This window comes from Brachycentrus maculatus, unplaced genomic scaffold (assembly GCF_059751285.1).
Source record: "Brachycentrus maculatus isolate JH-2025_06_01 unplaced genomic scaffold, ASM5975128v1 h1tg000173l, whole genome shotgun sequence".
NCBI classification, from domain to species: Eukaryota; Metazoa; Arthropoda; class Insecta; order Trichoptera; family Brachycentridae; genus Brachycentrus; species Brachycentrus maculatus.
The window spans coordinates 3,069,281-3,095,046 of record NW_028280926.1 but is presented as its reverse complement, the minus strand read 5'-3'; the positions used below and the strand labels follow the sequence as shown (position 1 = coordinate 3,095,046).

The following is a 25,766-nucleotide window of genomic DNA, read 5'->3' as shown; positions in this document are numbered from 1 at the left end:
AATAATTATATTTTCAAATAAAAAATTATCAGCCATTTTCATTGGAACTAAAAGAACGTTAAAGGTTTCGTGTTTTTTAAGGCATAGCGCGAAAAATCTCTATTTTACAGGTTTTTCTACAGGTTGGATAGAAAGGATAGGATATGGAAAATTCAATAAAAAAATACATCAGAAGTACCCAGACCAATTGAAAATAAATCTTTGTTGATTTTTTTTTGTAATTGGCGGGAATCAAACCTGAGACGACAATTTCACAGGCAGAATTCAAAACAATCTAAAATTGAAATTGCCATTGGCAAGTGGTTGTAAGTGGGCAGGCTTAATTTGGCCGCACACACGACATTGCTTCAGTTTTCAATGTTCCCATTCTGGAAATATTCTACGTCTGGAATTTTCGTATTCCGAATTCCGAAAGAGAAAAACGGCTACCAAAAATGCCGACGGGTAACTCGCGTGTACGGTCAATCATAGACTATGATTTCATATTGAGAAACTACTTCAATTTTATCTTTGCAAAAGAAATTTGTCGTGAAGTGACTCGAGGTTGTGGCAGTGCGCGTATTAATGGTTTTATTCATGTTATGATGGTAACAATAGCTTAAATAAGGCCTAATTCTCTTTAGAAATGATGGCCCCAATTCCAAATACCAGGACAACTTCCAATAAGTGCTGCACGGTTTGCATCAAAGCCGTGAAATGGCTACCAGTATTATTTATAGTGACAATCATGGTTTGGTCATATTACGCCTATGTGGTGCAGTTGTGTTTTCGTAAGTGCATAAAATATGTAACATCTCGTATGTTCATTTATAAATCTTTCAACTTCCCGCTGTTACCGTGTTAAATCCTTTGTTTTCAGTGACTGTCCCGAGTAACTTCGAAAGGGCGATTTATTTAGTGATATACCATTTGCTTTTCGCTATGTTTTGCTGGTCCTATTGGCAAACTATTTTCACCGATATCGGGCGTGTTCCGTCCAAGGTAAAATAGTTCTGAATTTTCAAATGTAAATAATAAACTTCAGACAAAATTAATTACCATAACTTACGTGCTTCTAATGTTTACAGTTCAAAATCCCAGAATCAGAAATGGAGAAAATACTAGCGGCAGAAAATGAGGAAGCTCAAAGGAGATTGCTGGAAACATTTGCTCAGCAATTACCAATTTACAACAGGTATATATTTTATAATAAAATAAAAATTACTGTTTACATTATACGAGATAATCATTGTAGTTAATCCATTAATGTATCTTCTTCTAACCTTTATCCGCACCCAATGGTGCAAAGGGCACTGTATCGTATTGACACAGTGTTATCTTGATCCTTACTTACATGAAGGCAAGGTGATCATTCCTGCGCTTCAGGGCCAGTCCAGGATAATATTAAATAAATATTGGAGTGTTAAAGTCACTAATATTTATTTTCATCCACCCCTGGGAATTGAACCCGGGACATCCAGCACGGTAGATAAACACGCTAACCATTACACCACGGAGGCAGACCTTAATTGTAAGCTTTTGGGTAACATAGGTGTTCTTTTACTGACCATGCCCAAGACCTTCAAACATGGAGAAAATACTTTTAAATAAAATGTAACAATACCTTCATTCAACAATTTCTAATTTTCATTTTCATATGTTGAATTTTAGGTTTCAAGTTCAATTCAATTCAATTCAATTTATTTATTTCAATTAATATATACATTACAAACTATAAAAAATTTAAATCTTATACATTAAAAATACATTAAAATAAAATATATGCAAGAATTATTGCTAAAGGTGTAGAAGAATCCCGCTTTGAAAAACTCCTTCAGACACATGGAACAGATCAATATCCAATGAGATATTGTTCAACATAGCGGTAGCTCTTCCTACAGGCATAACCATCGGCAGGTTGGTCCTGTGTATAGGAATGTGAAATAATCTATGTCGACGCTGTCTTAGGTAACTATCAGGAACATACAGACCAATGTTCCGGATAATTTCAGGATTATCGACCATACCGCGCTACAAACGATAAAAATGCGTAATCAAATTCACATTCCTTCAAGTCTCTAAACTATTGTAGCCAAGCAGTTATTTTCATTAAATTCTAACAATGGTTTTATTCTTTCAGAACAATTTCTGGTGCTATAAGATACTGCGACCGTTGCGTTCATGTCAAGCCAGACAGAACGCATCACTGCAGCGTGTGCGGAACGTGTGTGCTGAAGATGGACCACCACTGTCCCTGGGTTAACAACTGCGTTTCATTCTATAATTACAAATACTTCATCCTTTTCCTGGGATATGCGCTGCTCTACTGCATTTATATTGCCCTCACCAGCATGCAGTATTTCATCATCTTCTGGAAGGTAAAAATACTTTGGTATTTACGTGACAGATCAAAATATCCGCATATCTTAAAGATATCGCATTTGGGGTCGGGAAGCTAGTAAAAAGTTACTGCAGAATCACACAGAACAGTATGAGTTTGAATTAATTTATACAAATTTTTTTTCCAAATGTTCTTAATTTAATTTTTTTTTGCCATAGACATCAAATTTTACCCACCTATCAGAGATAAAAAGTCAATTATCTTTGGTCTAGGCAACTAAAAGATAGGCGTGTTTCATGTTAAACACTTATTTAAAAATAGGCAAACACTTAAAGATAGGCTTGTTATGACTAACAGTACTTTAAGTGTGTTATCTTTTTAGTGCTGAGATTTTTCCTTATATGTATCCTATAATCGCTAAAGTTTTTTTTGCAATAATGGTCCTTTATATTAGGTGTGTACAAAATTGACAATATTTTTTTAAAATATCAACCGATTTTAGTATTTGATTCTAGTATTGGCAAAGAACATATTAAACTACTCAAACAATGCAGCATATTGTAATAAACATACTTATATATACATTTAAAAATAAATGCAATCTGAGAAAATTTTCATTCAACAAGGATGTATCAATGTCTTATGAAATTGGCTCACACATATACTGAAAATCTAAACCTTACATACAGACACTGTAATTCCCTCGTATTCAGACCATCTCCTTAGTCATAAACTAACTAGTTTTACATATTGACATCTTAACATAGATGAAGATGAATATGGAAGTCTGAGTATTTATGCGACTTACGACCTGCCACAGGCTGGTTAAGTGATCACTTTACACACGTGTAACACTCCTCGTTCTATCCATGATTGACAACCACACTACTTAAATTTTTGGAACTCTTACATACATCACGAATCTCATAACGCTTTAAGTTTGAATTCACTGGAGCCATCTATGGTTGGTTAGAGAAAGATTTTATCAATGCAAGATCAAAGTTATAACAGTTCCCCGGCCCCAAAATTGGATGGATTACTGTGCTTTTTATGTTGTTTTTTTATATATGTTTATGTAAAGAATTTAAAGTAAAAAATTAATGAGTAATGAATAATTTTTCAGGTTCATGTAAGAAAATCTATCTACTTAAAAAGTATCGCAAAAGTCTGTTTTTTCTTTTCTTTTTGGCTATAAAGTTGACTCACAATTTTCCGGGATAGATGGCAAATAAAATCCAGGATAATCCAAAAGCATTGAAATAATTTTCAACAATATAAGAAAATTTAAAAAATCATGCCCTCTGGCCCTTCTCCTATTGACGTATGTGTATAGTTCATGTTTTTTTCACGTAAGGCACTCATTTTGGATATATCGCTGATATGGCAAGGTCATCAAACAATTTTCACTCGTAACATTTTAACACATTAATTTGTTTCATCAAAATAAGTATTCATGAAAAATCATATTGCACCCCTAGCTTTAGACCGCGACAATAAAAAAAAGACTTTCTTGAACTGAGATTACTTTTTTAAAAGTGTACTAAGAGTTCATGCCTAATTAAAATACCAAAAAAAAATATTTGAGAACCCGACGCTACATTTATACAAGGAAAATTGTGTTGCCACTCCACCAAGACATTTCAGTGATGTGGTAAATAAGGTTTTCAAGACGATGAATCCTTAAAACAATTTCTAAGACATTCTCATGAATTAAGACATAAATTTTGAAGTAAATAGCTTTGCCTATGACTCACGCTGGATCGGCTTGTCTCTTGACCTGCTGGCATTCTTAGCCATGTTTAGCAGGATAGTCCATTAGCGGTGGTATAATATCTACCATCTGTCACCATGATTTATAATTTGACAGGCATCGTAGAGTGGTTGGGTAGATGCTCGACTCCAAAAGTGGGTTTGATTCATCATTTGCAAAATAATTCATGAAAGATTTATTTTCAGTAAATCTTCTTTCCAAATGTGTGTTTATAATTGGGTTGTAATTATCTATCAACAGTCAGTATTTCCAATTTTAAAAATATATATTTACTGAAGAACCTACTTAAATAGCCAAAAATACTATATTTTACACTGGCAACATCAAATATCACTTAAATATTTAGTCGTACTGCCCATACTCCTAGTTAATGTGCAAATGTGACAATCATGGAATGGATTTGTCATTTAAATGTCCTAGTGTACTGGCGTTAAAATTTTCCTTGTGCAAATGACAAAGACAAGTAAAGACATTTTTTTTATTCTTATATATCTATATTGATGACTATTATCAGTTTATATTCGCCAACTAGGAGTATAAAACATGTTTTCTCAATTTGAATTTACACAAATAAGTTCTTCTACATATCTGTTTTATGAAATACAGAACTGAAATTTCAATTCTCTGAACCGTTTTTTTTCATCTGCTTACTTTTTTTGTTGTTGCAATAGTACTAATCTAGGGATGTGATATATTCATTTGTAAAAAAGCAACAAGGACTCAATGACACATCTGGACACCCCTCAAAAAGCACAGAAATAATCTGAAACCTGATTATTCTCTATAATAAAGAAACTATCAGTTTTCAGATCGGTCTTATTGAATGATATATACAAGGAACATTATTGTAAATATTTCAAATAAAACTTAAAATTCAAAATGTCCTGGTTACTTACGGTAATGTTTTAGGAAAATTGAGAGTCTGCTGCGTACATTTTTCAATTGAGCATTTGTCTGAAGTCACATTTTACGGTCACATTTTCACTATCTAGCTTCTCATAATGTGTAATGTATTTTAATACATAAAGAAATAAGGCTTCATTTTCTTAATGTAACCAAATTTAATAAGAAAGTCAACACTCATTAAGCTTATTTTTATTTAAGGGACATCAGAATGTAGCATTTTTATATTCTTTTTAGAAATGAAATTGATCAAATAAGTATTTTGAGTAGTATGTATATAAGATTACATATATATGCTATAATGTGATGTACCTTAATTAAATGGGGAATTCAAAGTAAATTATATTTTTTTAATGTTTAGGGTTGTTCATATTTAGGTGCATTGATATCCATATCAGTGGTATGCAAATCTTCATCATAAAAGCATCTCATTTCACTTTTTTTAAGGTATAATTTTTTGCGTATCAAGTTGATTGTGTATCACACGTTTATTAATATTCCGCTTCCATGGCTTAAATTTTACAGTTAACAAGCAATGCTATTTGTAACAAATAAAACATACATCTTTTGTAGTAAACAATTCTTTATTTGATATATTTTTTAATCTGGCTTATTTGGGACTTCACAAACTATCTAAATTATCCACATTTTTTATTTATTTATTTCATGCTTATTTGTGTTGTTATTTGGCATCCAATACTGCAAATGAAAGAACCATAAACCTCAACTGAAAATACCACTATCTTGCATAAGATTATTGTATAATATATATTGAATTTCGCTTATTATATCTTACATACTTATAATACTGATAATGGTGTCCATTATTTTTAAAAAAAGTTGCAAACAATTTTTCAATTTAACATTGAACATTTTGCTTGTTGGATGCCAAACAACAAAAGTAACTAATTGACAATCTCCATGGTGAACTTTCTTTGTCCACGGCATTCCAGCACCAAAAAATATTACTTAAAAAATGTATAATTTTACCTTCAATCTGGAAGTGAATAAATCATAAATATTATATTTTGTGTTGTGAACCTAGAAACTTCACTGTCGCGTTTGTTAGTTGGCTTTCACTCAAAGAGGAACAGTATGGATGCTGTAAAGCAAAAAAGGTAAAAGCACCATTTTGAGTATTAGAGAGATTTACTTCAAAACGTCTTCAATCCACTAAAATTCAACTAAAAAATCAAGTCCAATCTTCATTCAAATAGTTGACAAATTTTAGGTTGCTGTAGGGTTTTAAATACCTTTGCACAAACGCACTTAGATCCACACTATTTACCATGACCTTATTTGAAAATGTGTATATCTAACCTTCATATGGAACATAGCGTTTCACATTGTCTGGACTGATTTTGAGCGTTACACTAAAAACATGGTGTATTTGATATGAAAAATAATCGGCTTAGTTAATTTTTCAAACATACGATGTTTGAAAATGATGCATCAAAACACGTGTCACAGTGGATTTTAAGATAAGTAAAGAGATAGTGGTATTTACCAAGAAATTTTTTAATTAGAAATGGATAGATTACCACAAAGTGACTGCTGAATCAATTAATGAAAAACTTATTTTAATCCTAAATGCTGCTTCAAATCTTCTTGCTCTACAGCGCCAATATGTTTTATCAAGTTTTGCAATCTTAGTTCTGTACAGTATTGCTATTGTTTGAAGTAGAAAATGATTATCTGTTGTATTAGTGAACTGTCACAGCTCAGATTACAAATCTTCCTTGCTTAATTTTAAGGTTCTAAATACTTTTTTTTTCTTTTAAAGGATTTGTCAATGTTTCAGGGCGAACTGGAAGGAATGGGACGGTTTCACATCCTTTTCCTTTTCTTCGTCTCATTAATGTTTGCCATTAGTCTTGTCTCCTTCTTCGGATACCATGTATATTTGGTCATGCAGAACAGATCTACGTTAGGTATGTATTCACTATTACAATCTTTACATACAAGCATTCGCAAGCAGTTAGCCATGTGAATGCCATCGTACAGAATACACCGCATGAACACCGCAAACAATTTACATACAGCTTTCGACGTGCTGTATTTTATAACATTCTCCTTTATCTTAATCGGAACCTTGGAAACTTACTGTCTTTGGATGCAAATTTACACCCTACACATTCATCTAAAGACTGGAAATATTTATTCTATAGAAAACGATAGCTTATTGTTTTAATTATAAAAACAAAACACTTGTTTATGAAAACTATTTGTGTTCATTAACATGTCGATTGCCGACCTGAAAATCTGGATTTCAGGAGATGGCCAAATTATTTTCTTTAAACTTGCTTATATTTTTTTAACTGTGCTTATATAACTTTGTAAAGTGCGTCTTTAGTTTTAATATTATCTAAGTAGGTTTAACATAATGTAAATATTTATCACACATGATTGGCCATCGGCTGACAGGCCAGAACACGCGTACATGTCGCTCACTCCTTTCAAGAACGTCATAAATCAAAAATTGTCAATTTTCAACTGTGCATGTTTTTGGAATGCCCAGAAAATTTACTAAATCCCAGCAAAAGGGGCATATTTTTAACTTAATATTTACCCCTACAGGGCAGAAAGTGTTGTTTTTGCATTTTGAAGAAAAGGTATTGTTTAATTATTTTTTTAAATATACTAAATATTTTTCAAATGGAGAAAAAACCTTCAGGTTTTACCTAAAAAGATCTGTTGCACAGTAAAAAGTTCAATAAGTGGCTTGATATTTATTTTTAATACATTGTATTTTATTTTTAAACTTTAAAAACAATCTCCTGAAAAATCAAGTTTTTTGATTTATGACGTTCTTGAAAGGAGTGAGCGATGTGTGAACGGCAATCAACGTGTTAATGTAAACAGGACGAAATTTATTCCACAAAGTTAATGCCAAATCAATAAATAATATTGTTGATTGTAATTAAATATTTTTCAATTTTAGAGGCTTTCCGAGCCCCCATTTTCCGCTCTGGGACTGATAAGAACGGGTTCTCATTAGGCCGCTATAACAACTTCCAAGAGGTGTTTGGGGACAATCCCAAGACTTGGCTGTTGCCCATATTTACAAGGTAAGCCCGCTTTATTACTTCCTTTGTGTAACGGTCTTATCTTTGTGTTTGCATTAGACTTAGCCTTGCAATACCTGATTACGGACCCACACTATTTACTATGGTCTATTTTGCACTCTTAATCTTGGATTAAGTTTACTTTTTACATATCATAATTCACATGGGCGAAAAGTGAATCTCAATATTTGTTATATCTCATATTTAATTGTTTATGTGCATACTTTTAAACAATTTTAATGCCTATTTCATATATTTTTTTTAAATCTGCTTTTTATTACTCCAATACTATGAAGAGCCAAAATATTCACATTGATAAGTGATATTCTGAATGCATTTTTACACCAAAGGTCTTTGAATGTTTTAATTTTCATTCCTCTTTTGCATTTATTTGCTCAGCCATTATATGTATGTTGAGTTTTTGCTTGCTTTCATCGTAAATTCATTTCGTATCCTTACCTCATACAACTGATTATATTTTCATAAATAACAATGGTAAAAATGTTTGAATTTTTTATTTTATTTATATGATCCGCAATATATTATAATATGTTGATATTTTTCATACCTATGTTAAACAAAAAGGTTCTTTAGAAGAAGAAAAACATATCTCACCAAATGTACTAATTTATTTTACCTGACTTATATTTGAGTTTATTTGAAAATATATATTTTTTTAAAACTTAGATTGGGTTATAGGATTGCGATAGCAAATTGCAGAATGTGTAACGTTACAGTATCAATAGACTAATTAAATAATCGGAAAATATTTAACGGAATAGATTGTTAATGGATAATCGCGACTTAGTATTTAGGCAGTAGAAGACCACATGATATCACAAAAATATTTTTACTAAGTTAATAAAATTGGAGTCACCGTTATTCAATTTTTTGTACTTTTTTGAAATCTTAATCTATAAACATATAATTCGTAAGTTCAGAGTTTGTGATACAAAAAATATCTATAATATTACAGGGTCTCTATGCCCTTTATATAAAGCACTGCTAGCATACTTGTAAAAATAAGTATCAATGTACTTTTAGATTGTACTTTTTTTTTAGTTGAAAGGTAATTTTTAAGTGATGTGAAAATTTGATTTGAATTTTTTTTTATTATCAAAAATGCTGTTGGTAATACAATGGAGTATCTACTGTAGTCGTTTTTTATTTGTTCAGAACACATACCTTATTTTTCTTCTTTTTATTTATAATAAATACAACCCTTGTAAAAAAAAGATGATTTGTTTTTTCAAACACCACTAAGTTTTGATCGAAAAGGTTACTTTAAAGTCGAATGAGTTTATTAGTTTTTTTTAAATACTCAACTTCTGTACATATTAAATCCTATCACGCCATAATTTTTTTAGAAGCATTGAATCGAGACATTTATTGATGGAACATAATTGATATGAAATTACTTTTGTGCTTTTGTTTCTACATTTCTTAAAATTGCCAAAAAAATCTACAGACTATGCCTTTTATTGAATCCTATAAAGAAATCAAATTTTCACATACCTGGACATACCTAGCTAAAAGTTGCAAGTCATTAAAAAATGCATGGGACCTGTGGCAAGATAGGAAATATAAAAGTAAATTTTTCAATAAAGCACCATTCAAGGACCACAAAAAATATTCATACACTACTTGTTTCGGTAAACACAGATTACACACATTCTGACTTTGAAAGATGTAATTGTCAACCATTTAATTTACATAATTTTTCGACTTTCACAACTCATTAAATAATAACCTATAAGATTGCTATCAATTTTTTAAAAGGTTAAATTAAGTATGTGGTTTATAAATTTAATCATGTTATTTCTGTTAAATCAATGAATATAAAAAATATTTTGCTATCGTTAATGTGATTTTTTTATGTACAACATTTTGAGTGTGTCCAAATACTTGTTCACAAAATCTGGATTATCTCCAATTACAGGAGTTATTTTCATATTATTTTTTGACATCTCATCACAGATGAAGAAGAATATGGAAGTCCGGGCATTTACGGGGCTGACGATTAATAATAATGGGTAGAATTTGTGAATGTTACACGTGTGTAAAGTGATCACTTAAACCAGCCTATGACGGTCGTCAGCCCCGTAAATGCCCAGACTTCCATATTCTTCTTCATCTTTGATGAGATGTCAAAAAATAATATGATTTTTTTATTACTACATACAAGTGTATATTTATTGCAAAACAAAACGAGTGGCGCAATTGCTGGAGGCGAAATGTGTATGGGGCGATACGAGGCACCCATATCTCACGTTTGTTCTGTGTAGTCTGGGTGATGGTTCAGAGTTCCCGGTGAGTGGGGTGCACCAGCAGCAGACCCTGAACCATTACGTGTCGGCGGGCGGCGCCACCTTGGGCCAGCGCACCTACCACTCCACGGGCACCACCCGATCAAGGTCAGACATCTGAGGGAACCAAATACGCCACTAATCGCATCACACTGCTAACTTTTGAGATACCAACCCGCAGCTTTTTGCCGTGCCGTCTCCGCGCCGTCCCTTCAGAGCAAACGCCACCGATTGATTAGCGCTTTTGTGACCTTTTTGTGCCAATTACATACGATGGGACCAAAATCTCTCTGGGAGCCAAATCTGAGGTGTCCAGCATGGTTTCCAAATATTTATTATACTTTTATACTGTGTGAGCCCAAAAGCAAAACCTAGCATATATCGCTCTGACCAAATCATTTGTTTTTGTGATAAAAGAGTTATAAGCACATATAATTAATTGATTCGGCAGTCATTTTGTAGTAACGTTTATCCTTTCTCAATTAAAATTTTCCTTAGTAAATACAGTGAATCTTGACTAAAGAGTGATAGTACTTTTCACTCGAAGTCGGAACTCACAAACAATTTAATAGTTCTCTATATTATTTAGAGAAATAAAATAACCGTTTTTTGATCCACTCACGTTTATTATTAAAATCAAGTAGTTTCCGCAACAACCTGTTGCCCTCTTCAGGGTTTGTTTTATAACTATCTATCTATATATTTGGATGGTTTTCCATTTTAACAATGTATATTGGATTGTAACATGTAATAACATGTCATGGTTGTGTGTTACCCTGTAACTTAAGGCTAACGTAATTAATTTTGGAATTCTTCAAAGTAATCACTAATTCAATAAATAAATAATGAGAGTTTGCTGTTAAAAAATTTATGATCATCAAACCGGTGTATCATTAAGAGTTTTATCGTCAACGTGACCGTTGATGTGTTGGAAAATCAAAAAATAAATGTTATCACAGGGAGTAAAATCTGATGATGACATTTGTAAAACGTTAACTAAATACATACATAACTATTCAATAATAGTATAAATTGCAGGACATCTCTCTACCTCCTATAGAGATCAAAAATGCTCATAAAAAAGTTTTTTTCTTGTATACTCTGTTTGCGTAAGGCTTTTTTTTTTAACAAATTATAACAAAGGATTATTGAATAATATTTCTTAAATAGAGAGATTCTAATATAGAAACTTTTATTCATTATTACTCAAATACTAGCTGATTCCTGACTGGGTGTAAAAACAAACAACTAAAAGATCACTTTTGTTTTGGTGTTCTACATCATGGGCTAAAAAAAGGTTACAGCAGCTATTTTTTGTTGGTGGCTTTTGCCTGAAATGGGATGATTTATGCTATAAATAAAATTGAAATAGATAATAATATTTCTTTGTAAGTGTGTTCAATATATTTAAAATATTTGTATTTGATGAAAAGAATTACGATATCATTGTCCACAATGCATTACCTAGTTATTTATATTGTTATTTTTACTAATAATGGAATGAAGGACCAATGGGAAGATGAATTATTTATGTGCATTATTTTTAATATATTTATTTTTATCCTTATTTTACACTCAATTATGAATTTATACATAGTTTACTGTGTTAAAAATCAAATCAAATTGTGTCAATAGTGGGAAATTAGATCCTGACATAAATTAGAAATCTATGATATTTCCACGGGACCACACCATCACTCAAATGTGCATTATAAAACGGTAATTTAATCAATAGTATATTATAACATTTAAATCAATTTACACATGTAATAATTCCTACTTAATTATCAAATAATTGAAAATGAAATTGATATAATTTTGTTATTTATACAAAAAGAAAAATAAAATAATGTTGAGATTTTTGTTCAATTATTCAATCTGGGCATTTCTTTGTAAAAACGAATCGCATCATATTTAACAAATAAATTGGTGATATATTTATTATCAGTACATCATTTATTATTATAATCTATAATAGTCACAAATAAAACCTTTTCTTATAAACTTTGTTAAAATAGAATAGAGAATAATTCAATTTACTGGTGTAAGTTTAATTTCAGTGTACTGGCAATCTTATAAACATTAAGTATATTAATATTTAATTTGTCTCATTGTAACATTCATATTAATTATTAAACAAACCACTCATACAAACATGCTAGGCTTAATTGACTCAAATGCCAATGACGCAAAACAGCGTGATACGGTATTACCATTATAAATATTGGTTGCAGTTATTTTTTTTCTTCTTCAATTTTTACTCCTTTTTTTGACAGCCAGTAAAACTAATAAGAATATGTACTTTGTAAGTAGAAATATTATACTCTTTAGTACAATATGACATTGTCGAATTTCCTAACACAAATTTTACGATATGTCTTCATCCATCTTGCTTTCGATTGCTTAAAAATATGATTTTTTAAGACTAGAAGTTGTAACTAGAAGGTACTGCATTGTGAACAGCAATATGCTTTATTGTAGTTGCAATTATAAAGTTGATATTGTTTTTCTTACACCTTTTGATTTTCGTGGGCTCAAGATTTTCCTCTTCATCAATATTCTTCGTATTGTTGATGAGAGCACTCTGTATTGTTTATCACGAGCCTTAGCGTTTGTATGCCTGACATAATTTTCAAACCAACGAATACATAAATATTTATATTATTTCGAGAAATAAAAATACTTTGTATTCTGATCCACTCACATCGAAATAATATATGAAGATGATCCACAAAGTTAATGCTTTCAATATTCAAAACACATAAATATTTTTTTAAATAATAACAAATACATTTGCATTCAATTTCTACAGCAGGTCATTTGAAATTAAACAAACATTACTTTATATATTTAAAAATAAAATATGCATGCTTTAGGGGGTATTTTGATCTACGGGCCTAAATACTAGCCATTTTTTCAGGCTTGATAAAAAAAACAGTATGTTATTTATAGTTTAGTTTTTCTAATGATACTTTAAGAGCTTTAAAATTTAAAATGTTATGGGCCTCTAAATTTAACCATGTAAAGCAAGAATTAAGGCAGTTGACATGATTCCAAAGCTCTCGTTCATCTGAAACAGAAAATAAACAACTTTTCTTGACTAGTAAAAGTTTTAATACAAATTTCTAAACCCTTCTAAAGCAAGTGTTTTATTTTATTTTTAATTGAGCATGCCATTTTTTTTTAAATGGACATGTTAAAAATACAAATTTGTAGGGATTTTCAGTATTAATGGTGGTAATAAATCTGTTGAAAATGCTCAATTTTACATCTAGAAAACTTCAATATAAACTTATCAACCCTTTTTAGTTTTGGTGATTCATTCCGTTACCGAAATGAATTGGTTAAAGCGCACTAATTAGAACATGCAATATGCATTTTTCCATCAGTTGATTTGTACACATTAGCTGTGTCTAACTTACACAGGCTTACGGTGTTGTATAGCCTACAGGTGTACAACACCGAGTACCCTAGCCATTGCCGCTATTCTCCTCTTCCCACCAACTTCTCCGCCATTTCCTTTCCCATATAGCAGTAATGTCCTTCACCTATGTCGTCTGTATCCTCTCAAAAATATTCCACCCTTATATCCAAGAATATTGACTGCAGTACTGTTCATCTTGTCTTCATAACAAGTTAACAATCATTTATGTATAAACAATCATTTTCATTGAATTTTAAATGACCTGCCATATAGATTTATTGCAAATGAATATAACAGGTTTCGAAATTATATGTTTATGATTTTAATCAAATTATATTTATTTGATTCACTTTTAAACAAAAGATTATTATGTCACAAAGTATAACCTCAATTGAACACTTTTCCTTAGAAATATTATCTATTCCATGTACTTCTTTATATATCCTCCAAAAGGCTAATGGGTTTCTATTTCATATGAAATTATATATCGGAAGGGCCATGACATCATTATTAGTGTGGTTCTTGGGAATAACTGCGTAAATATGGTTGTGGATATTGTTATATACATAAATATGTACGTGTACTTTTAGCTATATCAATATTTAAATTAACTTTTACGCTGGATCTTTATGGGTCGTTTGAAGGTGCTAATTTAAAAATCCCCCAAAATGGAAAAATAAATTGTACACATTTTTAATTTGTTGAATGTTTAAGGCGTATTTTTACAATATTAATAATTTCACTATGAATTTGTGCAATGTAGAAAACTACTGGTAGACAGTAAATGAGATCACAGTGATTGAGAAAACATATAACTCTTTAAGTGTCATGAATCCATACTGTGCGAAAAACAGTTTTGAAGATAGTTAAAAAATGTTTATACTCTAAACCTGCATAGAAAATAAATTTTACATGGAAAATTTTTAATATATATTAAATTTGAAAATATGGCTACTTTTTAACATAAACTCCATTACAAATATCTAAAAATCCATTAAAACTACAGTCTTATCCATATGAATTTGAAATAATTTTGAATGAATTGGTGGAATCTGTCCCATGTCACTACCACGGCTGTCCAAATTTAAAACACAGTAAGGGACATTTTTTTGTACATAGTAGGTTTTTTTTGCATTTATGGACTAAGTAGACTCTACTTAGTCCAAAAATGCAAAAAAAACCTACTACAAAAAAAATGTCCCTTACTGTGTTTTAAATTTGGACAGCCGACCAGACCATGCTCTTATTGACGGATCCATTTTGGACGAAATATCTATTTGATTTTTGAAATATTAATATTGTAGATTTTTTGTTTTTGTTAACTATGATGTACACTAAAAAGTCTCTCTAAATATGTGGATAACTAAAAAGTAAATAAATAAATAAAAACATTTTGGGGATTTTTTAAATTAACGGCCACATTTAATACTCATTAAGATATTTGAAAAATAACATTTATGGATATGAGTATGTAATCAAATTTAGCATGGTGTTGCTTCGCGGTTTGCAAAAACTTGAAAGATGTTTGTGCAAACATTATTTCTTGGACAAGTGTGAAACTTTTGCACAAATCTGTTGTTACATTTGGCTTGTGAAACATGTGAGAAATTCACACCTGAATATTTTATTTAAATTAATTATATATATCTGCACCCTTTGTCCGCCAAATAGTGCACAGGATACTGGGTTCGATCATAAATTCAACAAGAGCAAGGCAGTCAGTCTTGTGCTTCAGTTGTCAGAGTTGTCTAAATATTAAATTATGACCTCAGTCTGGAATTAAAACCAGACTGAAACTAAGCTTAGAATGTGATGCCAATGGTGGCAAGTGTCGATTCTTACCGGCAAAAGATCGCAAGTGCCAATTAAGTAAAATTATACATAATTGGATTGCTTCAAAGTACATATCGCTCACTCCTTTCAAAAACGTCACATATCAAAAAATCTGATTTTTCAGGAGAAAGTGTTTAATGTTTAAATATATAATACAATATATTAAAAATAAATATCAAGCCGATATTGAACTTTTTACTGTGTAACAGATCTTTTTAGGTAAAACCTGAAGGTTTTTTCTCCATTTGAAAAATATTTAGTATATTTAAAAAAATAATCAAACAATACCTTTTCTTCAAAATGCAAAAGCAACACTTTCTGCCCTGTAGCGGGTAAATATTAAGTTTAAAATGTGCCTCTTTTGCTGGGATATAGTACATTTTCTGAGCATTCATGCACAACTGAAAATTGACGCTTTTTGATTTATGACATTCTTGAAAGGAGTGAGCGATATATGATTTGTTACTGATTATGCGTATATTACTTAATTGTAAACAATTTTCACCTAACTGCCGTTTACAATGTTTTGCCGTGAAAGAGTCTACGCGCTAACCACTACACTATATAAAAAGGGAATCAATTAGTAATTAGGAAAATGTCAGGTTTAAAAATAATATTGGAAGAATTAAATTAATAGTCAAATAAACATTAAAACCTAGGCTTTTATTTCTTGTGCCTATATATATTTATACAGATATGTACTAGATTTCCAACACATATTATAAATGCATCAAATAATCAAAATACAACGGTATCAAATTGATTTTATTGTGATATAATACAAACATTTTATCATGTTCTCTCAACCCTTATAATTGTCCTACAAATGATTTGTTGATTACCATAATTGAAGACATAGACTGAATTTTTGGGTTCTAATATTTTTTAAATCACTTAATTTATTTAATAAATCGATATCTTTTTTTGCTAAGACTGATGAAAAATTTACTTTCTGACAGTAAATTTTTACAAAACAATAAAAAATTTGAAAAGGTTTGAGCAATTTATTATAATATCGTATTTGACTACCAATCATACCATAGAATTTTTTTATAAAATCGAATTATTTTACAATGTAAAATATTCTTTATTATTTATTTAAATGAGCTTTAACAAACCTGATAATGACTTTGGATGTTGTCTCTTTATATGTAAATTAGTTTATTTTTAAATTTAGTTGATGCATAATTTTGGGTGTATTTAATGGTGCCCATATATGTACTAATTATACGCTTTAGCTTTTTAAATAATAATAATATATGCCTAAATTTACAGCAATATGGATGTTTGTATGTATATAAAATATAAATCTGCTAATATGTATTGGGCAAAGTGTGTGTTTTATATTATATACGATTATTAGGGTTCCTTGTAATGATAAAAAATAGTTTTTAGACTGAGTTTGTTTACACTAGTATTGAGCCATAGTTCCAAAAGCAATTAGTAATTATTTTTTTTAACTGAAATCATTAGTGCCTTACATTAGATCGCATTCTCGCTGTAGGCATCGCTGTTAGAATCCGCTAGACATGTTGTGCCGAGAACTTTCCAAGCCTTATTAGATCTCGTCATTAGCATTGAGGAAAGACCAAAACCTGCCCAGTGAACCAGGTGCATTTAATCCTACGTTCCTGTGATGTTACAGCCGTCTACATGTGTACAAAATGCCCAAATATTGTGTGTAATAGAACTGTAGCCTTGTATTTCACTAAGTCTTCGAATGTGCATTTTTACATCGAAAACATAACACAAGGTCAACAAGTTGATAAGAGATTTTTTGATAATCTTACTAATCTTAATTTTTAGGTAGTTATTTATTTAAATTTTTGTTACTTAAATGGAATAAATTAAATCAAACATTGGAATGGCATAATTTTATCAAATACGGAAGAGCTCTAAATCGCACACCACAAAGAAAACAGATAGTTCCCTAAAGATTATTTTAAGAAAAAACTAGCAGTATTGAATGAGCTCAACATACAATAACACAATTTGTATTTTCCTGATTTTATTCACATGTATGTTTATTTGTGTAAAATCGTACAAAGGGATAATTTTTTTATCACATTTTAAAAATATCTCAGTTTTTACTTGATATTCTGTGACAGCATTGTAACGAACAGTATTTTTTGGCAGTCATTTGAAAGTTAGTGACTCATCTTATTATAAATGTTTAAGTGATGACAAAACTAGAGTTTTTTCGAGTTCTGCTTCTGACTTTTATCCACGCACATCGAATCAAATGTGACTTGTACAATGCTGTTTGCTTTAAGAGCTAAATATTTTTAACTTTTATATAGGAATTAATTAAATTTAATAATAGGCTTTTGAATAATGTGTACAAACTAGCAACTAAATGTTTTGTAAAAAAATTTACGAAAACAAAATTAGCGTAATTAGTTTTTTCAAGCATTGACTAAAATTATGCTACCGTTTAACCTTTGAAATACAAACTTATTATGAATATTGGGTATGTATCTGTAGAACTTGTAGTAATGTATGGGGACCTGAAAATTTTCATGTGTGATTTTCCAAAAGTGGTGTTATTATGTTTAAAATTTTCAATTTAAATGTTCTCAGTTTAGTTGATAAATATATGTATGTATTTTTTGCTCTTCTCGTTACTGAGAATGGCCTTTCCCACTGCTGTTGCATGCACTTTGGATGGCTTCTCTCCATCTGGAGTGATCCTGCATCATCTCCGGGACTTCTGGGAGCCCTGTGATTATTTTTTTTTTAAATTAATATGTCCGTGTTAAGATTAGTTGAAAAACTTCAGGTCTCTAGTAAAGTAACATGTATAATATAATAACAAATAACAAGGTACCAAGACACCAATAAATGAAAACTAATAGTATACCTGTTTGTTTTGTGGGGTATTTTATAATAACAGCTTTAGTTTGTACGAGCACTAATGTGGGCTTTAGTTTAGTAAGCGAGTGGTGGAATACACAAATGGTAATGTTTTGATTTATTTTGCAACAGCTATCCAGACGTAATTGAAAATGAATCGACAAGTCTTTATCCGAGGCCGCCTCCGTATACCACTCCCAAAATTGTATAGTCTCAATGAATGTTGAACGTGTTGCGTATTTTAATAGATTTTAGGCAAAAGAATTTATCGATGACTGATAGATTATTTAGTAAATTGTAATGATTACCCTTTCTAAAGTAAATATACTAGTTCCTTGTCATCCCCCGTTAATGAAGATTAATTACTTTAAGTTATATCGTTCTTAGAGATGTTACCAACAAAATCTAAAATAATTGCATTAAATTTACATTATACTAAATCAAATTTTAATAATGGACATTATACAAATGTCTTAAGAATTACGCATATCAAAACTGCAAATAATTCTTTTAAACCATATTAAAAAGTAACTTGGAACTTGACTGATGCAAATATAATTTATTACATATGAAGACTCTTTCCTGACAAATATTTTAATTCCAGCTAGCTAAATATCGTTTTGTTTTTGTAAATCTACTTGAAATATAAATAAGGCATATGGAAAAAAGTACACTTTAGAGCAATCCTGGAGTATCTTTGAATGAATATAGTGTACAATTTATTCCAGATCATGAGTACATATATGTATTTTTGGAGGATTTACTAAAAGAAAATAATATTCGCCTAACCGATGCCAATGATATTTTGCCAGTAAAAGATTGGGTATACATACTTTGTTACTATTTCAGTATATTTTAAAATTTGTTAATTTATAATATATACATATTTGTTATGTCACTTTGCCTTCCTGCCAGTAATATATTATAATGAGATGTAATTTTTTATCACATTGTGTTTCTGAAGAGGTAATCTTGATTAAAAATATATGGCGCTGATAAATTAGGGGGGATGACAAATATGATCCGAATTCAATATGATATAATGTTATATACAGACAGTATTCCTTTGTGAGTGCTCAATTATATTTACTGGTGAGATATTTAGGAATTCATCTCTTACGAGAATGAGAATCGTGCTTTAATGTACTTAAATTTCTTTTGATGCAGAATTAAAAAGTGCTGGAAAAAGTACAGCAATGTATGTTGCAAATAGTCACAAAATATTAAAGTTTTTCATCACCTATGCATATAAATTAATCTAGATATTTTGTAACAAAACTATGTATTCTTTAATTTCTCATCGATTCTTAATGAATATAAAATAAACAAGATTATTTGTTAGAAATTTATTTACCATGAGAATTTTTATTTTATGTCGACATTTTTAATATTTTAAAGCTGCTTTGACATATCGGAGTTATTAAATTAAAAAAAAAAAATTATTAAAAAAAAAATTTTTTAGTGTGTAATATTTTGGTCTATGATTATTTTTGGTGTATTAATATGTAAGATATTTTCCTTCCATGCATTTCTCTCTTCCGATATTTGAATTTCTCAAAAAAAATATTATTATAATTAATTTTTCAATATATTCGGTTGTTTCAGTATTTTATTTATACTTTCAAATTTATTATATGTATTACTCTTTCACACAATATGGGTGCTTTCTGAAGTCTTCATTTATTTGTGAGCCTGAAAATATGAAGAGACCCTGACTGCTTTCATGGCAATATCAGTTATTCATTGTAATAAATATTTTGTTTGGATTGTTTCTCTACAATAGAATGAAACTAATTTTTAGTTGATGAAAGTTGTATTCTTTGGCCTCCGATTATTATTTTTACTGGAGAGTGAAAACATCACATGATCAATTAATAAAGTACAATGCGAAGGTGATGAAAACGATGTGTTATTTTAGTGCATATTTACCTGTCTTTATTAGAATTTATTTATAATTCTCTCGGGCACATGTATTTTAATTTGTATTAATTTATTACATTAAAGAAATGGCGTGATACCTCCCATAGGTCATTTTGCTCATTGAGCGGTAAAATTTGTGAGCTTTCTGAATGTAGGTAGGTATCTATCCATTGCAGAAATTGGTGTGTCGGCATTGTGTATAAAATGCTTCCAACTCCAGAAACACTTTAAATATCTAAATAGTTTTATGGTCAATAATTGAAATGTTTTGTTCATAAACATTTTTACCATTGTTATTTGTTTGAATATATTTTGTTTTATTATTATTTTTATACTTATAGTGAATACATAAGAGTTATATATATGAATTGTTTTGTTTTCATTAGACCCTGCATGCTCCTTGTATGTGTACCTTATGTGATTATAACACGTCTCTGTGTGTGTGTTTTTGTATGTAGTTGGCCTAGTATGCAAACCACATATGTTATTAATTGATACATTTCACAAGTACAGTCAATTTCGCTCATTTAAGCGGCTGTTACAATTAAGAATGTAAAATAAAATACATGATTTTCTTCGTTAAATATTCATACATATTGACAGCATTATAGATTATAAAATCAAAAGAAAAACAAAATGAGTAAAAAGTTTTTACTTATTTATTTTTTAACAAAAATGTTAATAATATTAGTATATAACCACTCACCGAGATTTTTATATCTACCGGTTTTGAGACATACCCGTCTCTTCGTCAGGACAATCACTACCACAGCATGTTGTTATTGTTTTTTTATTTCTGTTATTTTGGTTTAATGATATCGACGACAGCATCCTCGCAGATTAATTTTAATTGTAATACATACAGTAAAATTATATCTATTGTCGAAAATTATTTGTTATTGTCCAAAAACTTTAAACATGTCTTCATTTTCAATGATTTTTGTCCAAATTAAGCAATGAAAATTAGTATTAGTTCCTTGGCTTGGTTACCATTCTTAAGATTTTATGAAAATTATTATTACAATTTTATGAAGTAAAAATTAAAAAAACTGCCTGCTTTATTATGCGGATTGGACTGTATCACATATAACTATTTGGCTTCTTAGATTTTCACGGCCAATCAATGCTGAGAGCATTCTTGTGTGTTATGTCCTATGCCATTCATTTTGTATCAAATTGTAATTTCAGGCCAGAAAATGATAATTGTTATGCGGTCCAAAATAACCATTGAGTGACAAAAAAGTCTAACGACACGTCATAAAAATGTTAAAACACTACATTTTTATGTTACATTATTTTCACAGGAGCCATAGAGTTTATGGGTAGAGACTCGACTGCAAAACTCGTGTCACAAGGTTCAATTCTCACCAATAACAAAAAAAAAATTTTTTGGCATTCAGTTGTATTCTTCATACCTTTCTTCCACATTCTTTATTTTCTACTGATTATGTGTAATAAGATTGTTCTTGCTTCATATGAGAACAATCTGTACACGCTTTTCTATAGTACATAAATAATTTAGTTTTTTTATGATTTATTATGATTTATTATGATATGCAATTTACAGTGATTTTTAACCAAAATCTTGTGACAAATTTTGAAAATACCTTGGTGTCGCTGTGGTGTGTGCTTTCGTGATAACAATCCTTTTGTAATTATTTTTACACGTTTGTTACTATTTTTTTTTGTATCATTTGTCACTCACGCTGGCAAGAGGAGCTGACTTTCATAGAACAACCCAATTCTTGGGTTGTTTATTGTCTTATTCATGGTCTTTTCAAATTTGGTGTGGTAAGCATAATTGGCTAACTGTGTTTTTTTTCTGTGACTGTTTTCCCATTCGTGTTGTGGCTTTCCGAGCTTTGCATCTTTTCGCTTGACTAGTTGAGTCTAGCTTAAGGTGACTTAGTGCAGAACCATAGTTGAGACTTTCCGTTTCCAGAAGGCACTTATTCCACTTTTGCAAATTTTAGTAATTGAAAAAAAAAACATCTTCATTATTAATATGTTGCGTATAAACTGTCTTTATAAGCAGTATGTAAACAATTTTGCAACATAATTTCGAAAACATATTAATATGTGTGATTCCATGCTGGTTAGTGTTGAATAAATCCTAAAGGTATGTTGTAATTAAACAACGAATTTCCCCATTTAAAGTTGTTTTTATTACTGGATAAAATAGTGAAAGATTCTTCCAGCAATATAAATATTTATTGTAAATTTTCTCCTTTGATTTTTGACATTCACAATTATTTTGTGTCAACTACTAAAATAAGTACACTTTGGAATATGTTTGTCTCTCTTCATTAACATCTGGATCATTGAACCATGTCTAATCTTGAGCTAAAGGGACCAGTGACATTAATGATCACTACAGAAATTAGGACATGATTGAGTCCATTCTGCTTAATTGGGATAAGGACTTTGCCCTAACTAACTAAAACGACTAAAATGAAACATTTTTAAAAAAATGTTTCGGTTGAATGATGTGAACAATTGCATTCTTTGTCTTTATTCACATGAAATATCCCTTGGTTGCACTAATGATGTGTAATGCTGTCATACTGAGGCAATAATAAACATTAAAATATGCATACCATATGTAACATGAACTAAGTTTAGTGTCCTAACTAAGCAATAAAAATAACTATTAGTGGTTGGTTTCTGTTCTTTGAGATTAGACTGAGAAGTTGAATCGACAGTATATTTAAATAAAATATTACATACTAAAAAGAGCTACATACATCATTGTAGTATATACAGTAGGTATCTGATACAAACAACTTATAGACTATCGGTTCTTATTGTGAAAATAACACAAATGCATGTCAAAAATTAGCATTTTTGAGATAAACAGTACTTTTAATTGAAAAAAGTAAGTTTATTGAAAATTTACATAAATGATTGCTAGGATATATTTAGTAAATTTAAAAAATATGTTTCGTGAATATATTTTTTGAAATTATGTCTTGTAAAAAGTGGACATAATTTAGTACTTTTGAAAAATTTTCATTCCTTTTTATCTCAAATCAAAATATTTTGACTTGTATTAGTATTATATTAGTGTGTTTGATAGATATCTAAACTAAACATTAGATATTGTAAATATTTATCACACAAGAAGAGATTTAAAAAAATTTAAGAATCAAAACTATACAGTCGGTCCTTATTGTCGTATGCATTTCATGAACCAATTATATATGAAAATTAAAGACCTTTTGATTTTTCCACTTGTGTTTGGTAAGTCCTGTATTCTATATTCTTTACTAATTTGTGGATGCGACAGCATGGGAGACGGAGTCACGTACCCGCAGAGACACATCGAAGAGGATTCGGAGCTGCTCCTGGGATCCGACCAGTGGGCTGATCATCCGCCCTTCTCTTCCGCATCCGCATCTCTGCTTTACGACAATTAGGTAAATGGAAAATGAGATGTTGGGAGGACTTTGTGCGTGCAAATATCCCATAGATAGTATGAACTTGAAAGAAGAGCAATGTTTACTGATGGATAGACTAAAATTGTGAGATTCCTAGGTTTAATTCTAAAGATATAATCGGGAATTACCACTTTATAAGCTGAAACTGATAAAATAAGACTAGAAAAATTAATATTTCATAATACAAACTATCAAACCTTTGATAAGCAATGGAAAATGTGATGTTTTTTTAATGAATATGAATATATATATATATATTTTAAAAGATGAATATTTTTGTTTTTATTATTCACACAAATATTTGAATTTAATACTATTTCTGTGACCCTAAGCGGCTCATTATTAGAAATAGATGTCAAATTTGATAGGGTGGGTTCGAACCGAGAAACTCTGACTTGAGAGTCCGCGACACTAACCACGGGACCACAACCCGAAAAATATGTCAATTTCAAAACCCCCCAAATTCATTTGGTTTTTTTTAAACAGTTACATACGCTAATCATTTTAAGTATTTTTATTTTATTTTTTACAAGAAATAAAACTCTGGGTACAGCATTATGCACAGAAATATCTCTTAAAATATGTAGGTACCTAATTATAGATTGCTCTAAAGCATTTTAAGGAGTTTAAAGCTTAACTTCCTGAAATATTAAAATAAAATCATATCATTTATTGAATCGGCATTAACTTTGTGGAATGACATGATTATTTTAATTAAATTAAACACTTGAATAATCCACTGAATTGAGTTTTATTTTGATATTACGACTAGTTTCGAAAACGACAATTGTTTTCATCTTCTGGTACAAATTAAAACTTAAAGTTTTAATTTGTACCAGAAGATGAAAACAATTGTCGTTTTCGAAACTAGTCGTAATATCAAAATAAAACTCAATTCAGTGGATTATTCAAGTGTTTAATTTAATTTAAATAAATAAAATCATGATTTATGAGATAAGCTTGTTGATGTCACACAACCGAAACTCTTCAGTTTCGGTTGTGTGACATCAACAAGCTTCATCACTGGCATTGATGTCTTGACATCACTGGCATTTATGGACATGTCAATTTATTATTGTATTTTTCATCAGTTTAAGGGCACGAAAGAGCTGTTAAAGTGATGATTCCCGATAATGTAGAGTTCATCAATTTTTTGTCAATATTTAAATTAATCTATGGATGCGTAAATCTTTTTTATTATCTTAAAGTTCAAGCTTTCCATTACGCGCATGAATCACGCGTTACACTGTAAACATCCAACTACAATGCGTTTTTATCTTGCCAGATATTTTAGACAAGTTATTTTAACACCAGTTTTCTAGTGTTGTAATATGTACTTACCTGTGTATTTTATATGAAAAAACAACCTATTTGTTTTGCATTTTTATATTAAACTAAACTAAATTATTAGGTACAATGGTACAATGGTAAGATGTAGACGGAAGTATTTTAATGTTACGAAACATTCCAAAGGCGTCTTTCCTTTGTTTCTGACGTACAGTTTTATATATATATATATATATATATATATATATATATATATATATATATATATATATATATATATATATATATATATGTACATTTTTTTTTAAAGATTTATAAAGACTAGCCGTTTAAAGCTGAACGAAATTAGATATTATTGAAATATTTCAGATGTTTTTGTTTTGATAAATACATTTATAATGTAATTTTTTCTCGATTGATTAGCTACATCACATTATCTTTTCATTTCTAATTATGACACTCAATAAAGCAATCTTGTAATATTAACATATTTGCTGTCGGAGCAAATGTATGACGCATTGTGATACATTTTTTTTCCTAATTGATTAAACAACTCTCATATATTTTTATTTATACATATTTTAAAAGGACACAATACTTTTCCCACAGTATAATTGCTTGATTTTTAAATTAGTTATAACTGTAAT

General features: G+C 30.0%; 1 protein-coding gene across 6 annotated transcripts; it reads left to right on the top strand.

The window, feature by feature from the left end:
* Positions 1 to 512: 512 nt before the first annotated feature.
* Positions 513 to 24,049, top strand: LOC148308234 (palmitoyltransferase ZDHHC20-B-like). 6 transcript variants are annotated; one of them, XM_088262164.1, is made up of 8 exons: positions 513 to 770; positions 860 to 981; positions 1,068 to 1,174; positions 2,120 to 2,357; positions 6,796 to 6,925; positions 7,936 to 8,062; positions 10,345 to 10,473; positions 23,682 to 23,934. In XM_088262164.1, exons 1-8 carry the CDS (start codon positions 626 to 628, stop codon positions 23,809 to 23,811), a joined length of 1,128 nt encoding a protein of 375 aa, XP_088118290.1. In that variant the 5' UTR covers positions 513 to 625; the 3' UTR covers positions 23,812 to 23,934. The 6 variants fall into 6 exon arrangements, with proteins under 6 accessions (XP_088118290.1, XP_088118289.1, XP_088118292.1 ...); XM_088262163.1 differs by having other exon boundaries at positions 6,778 to 6,925; XM_088262166.1 differs by lacking the exon at positions 23,682 to 23,934 and adding an exon at positions 18,608 to 19,929.
* Positions 24,050 to 25,766: the final 1,717 nt, after the last annotated feature.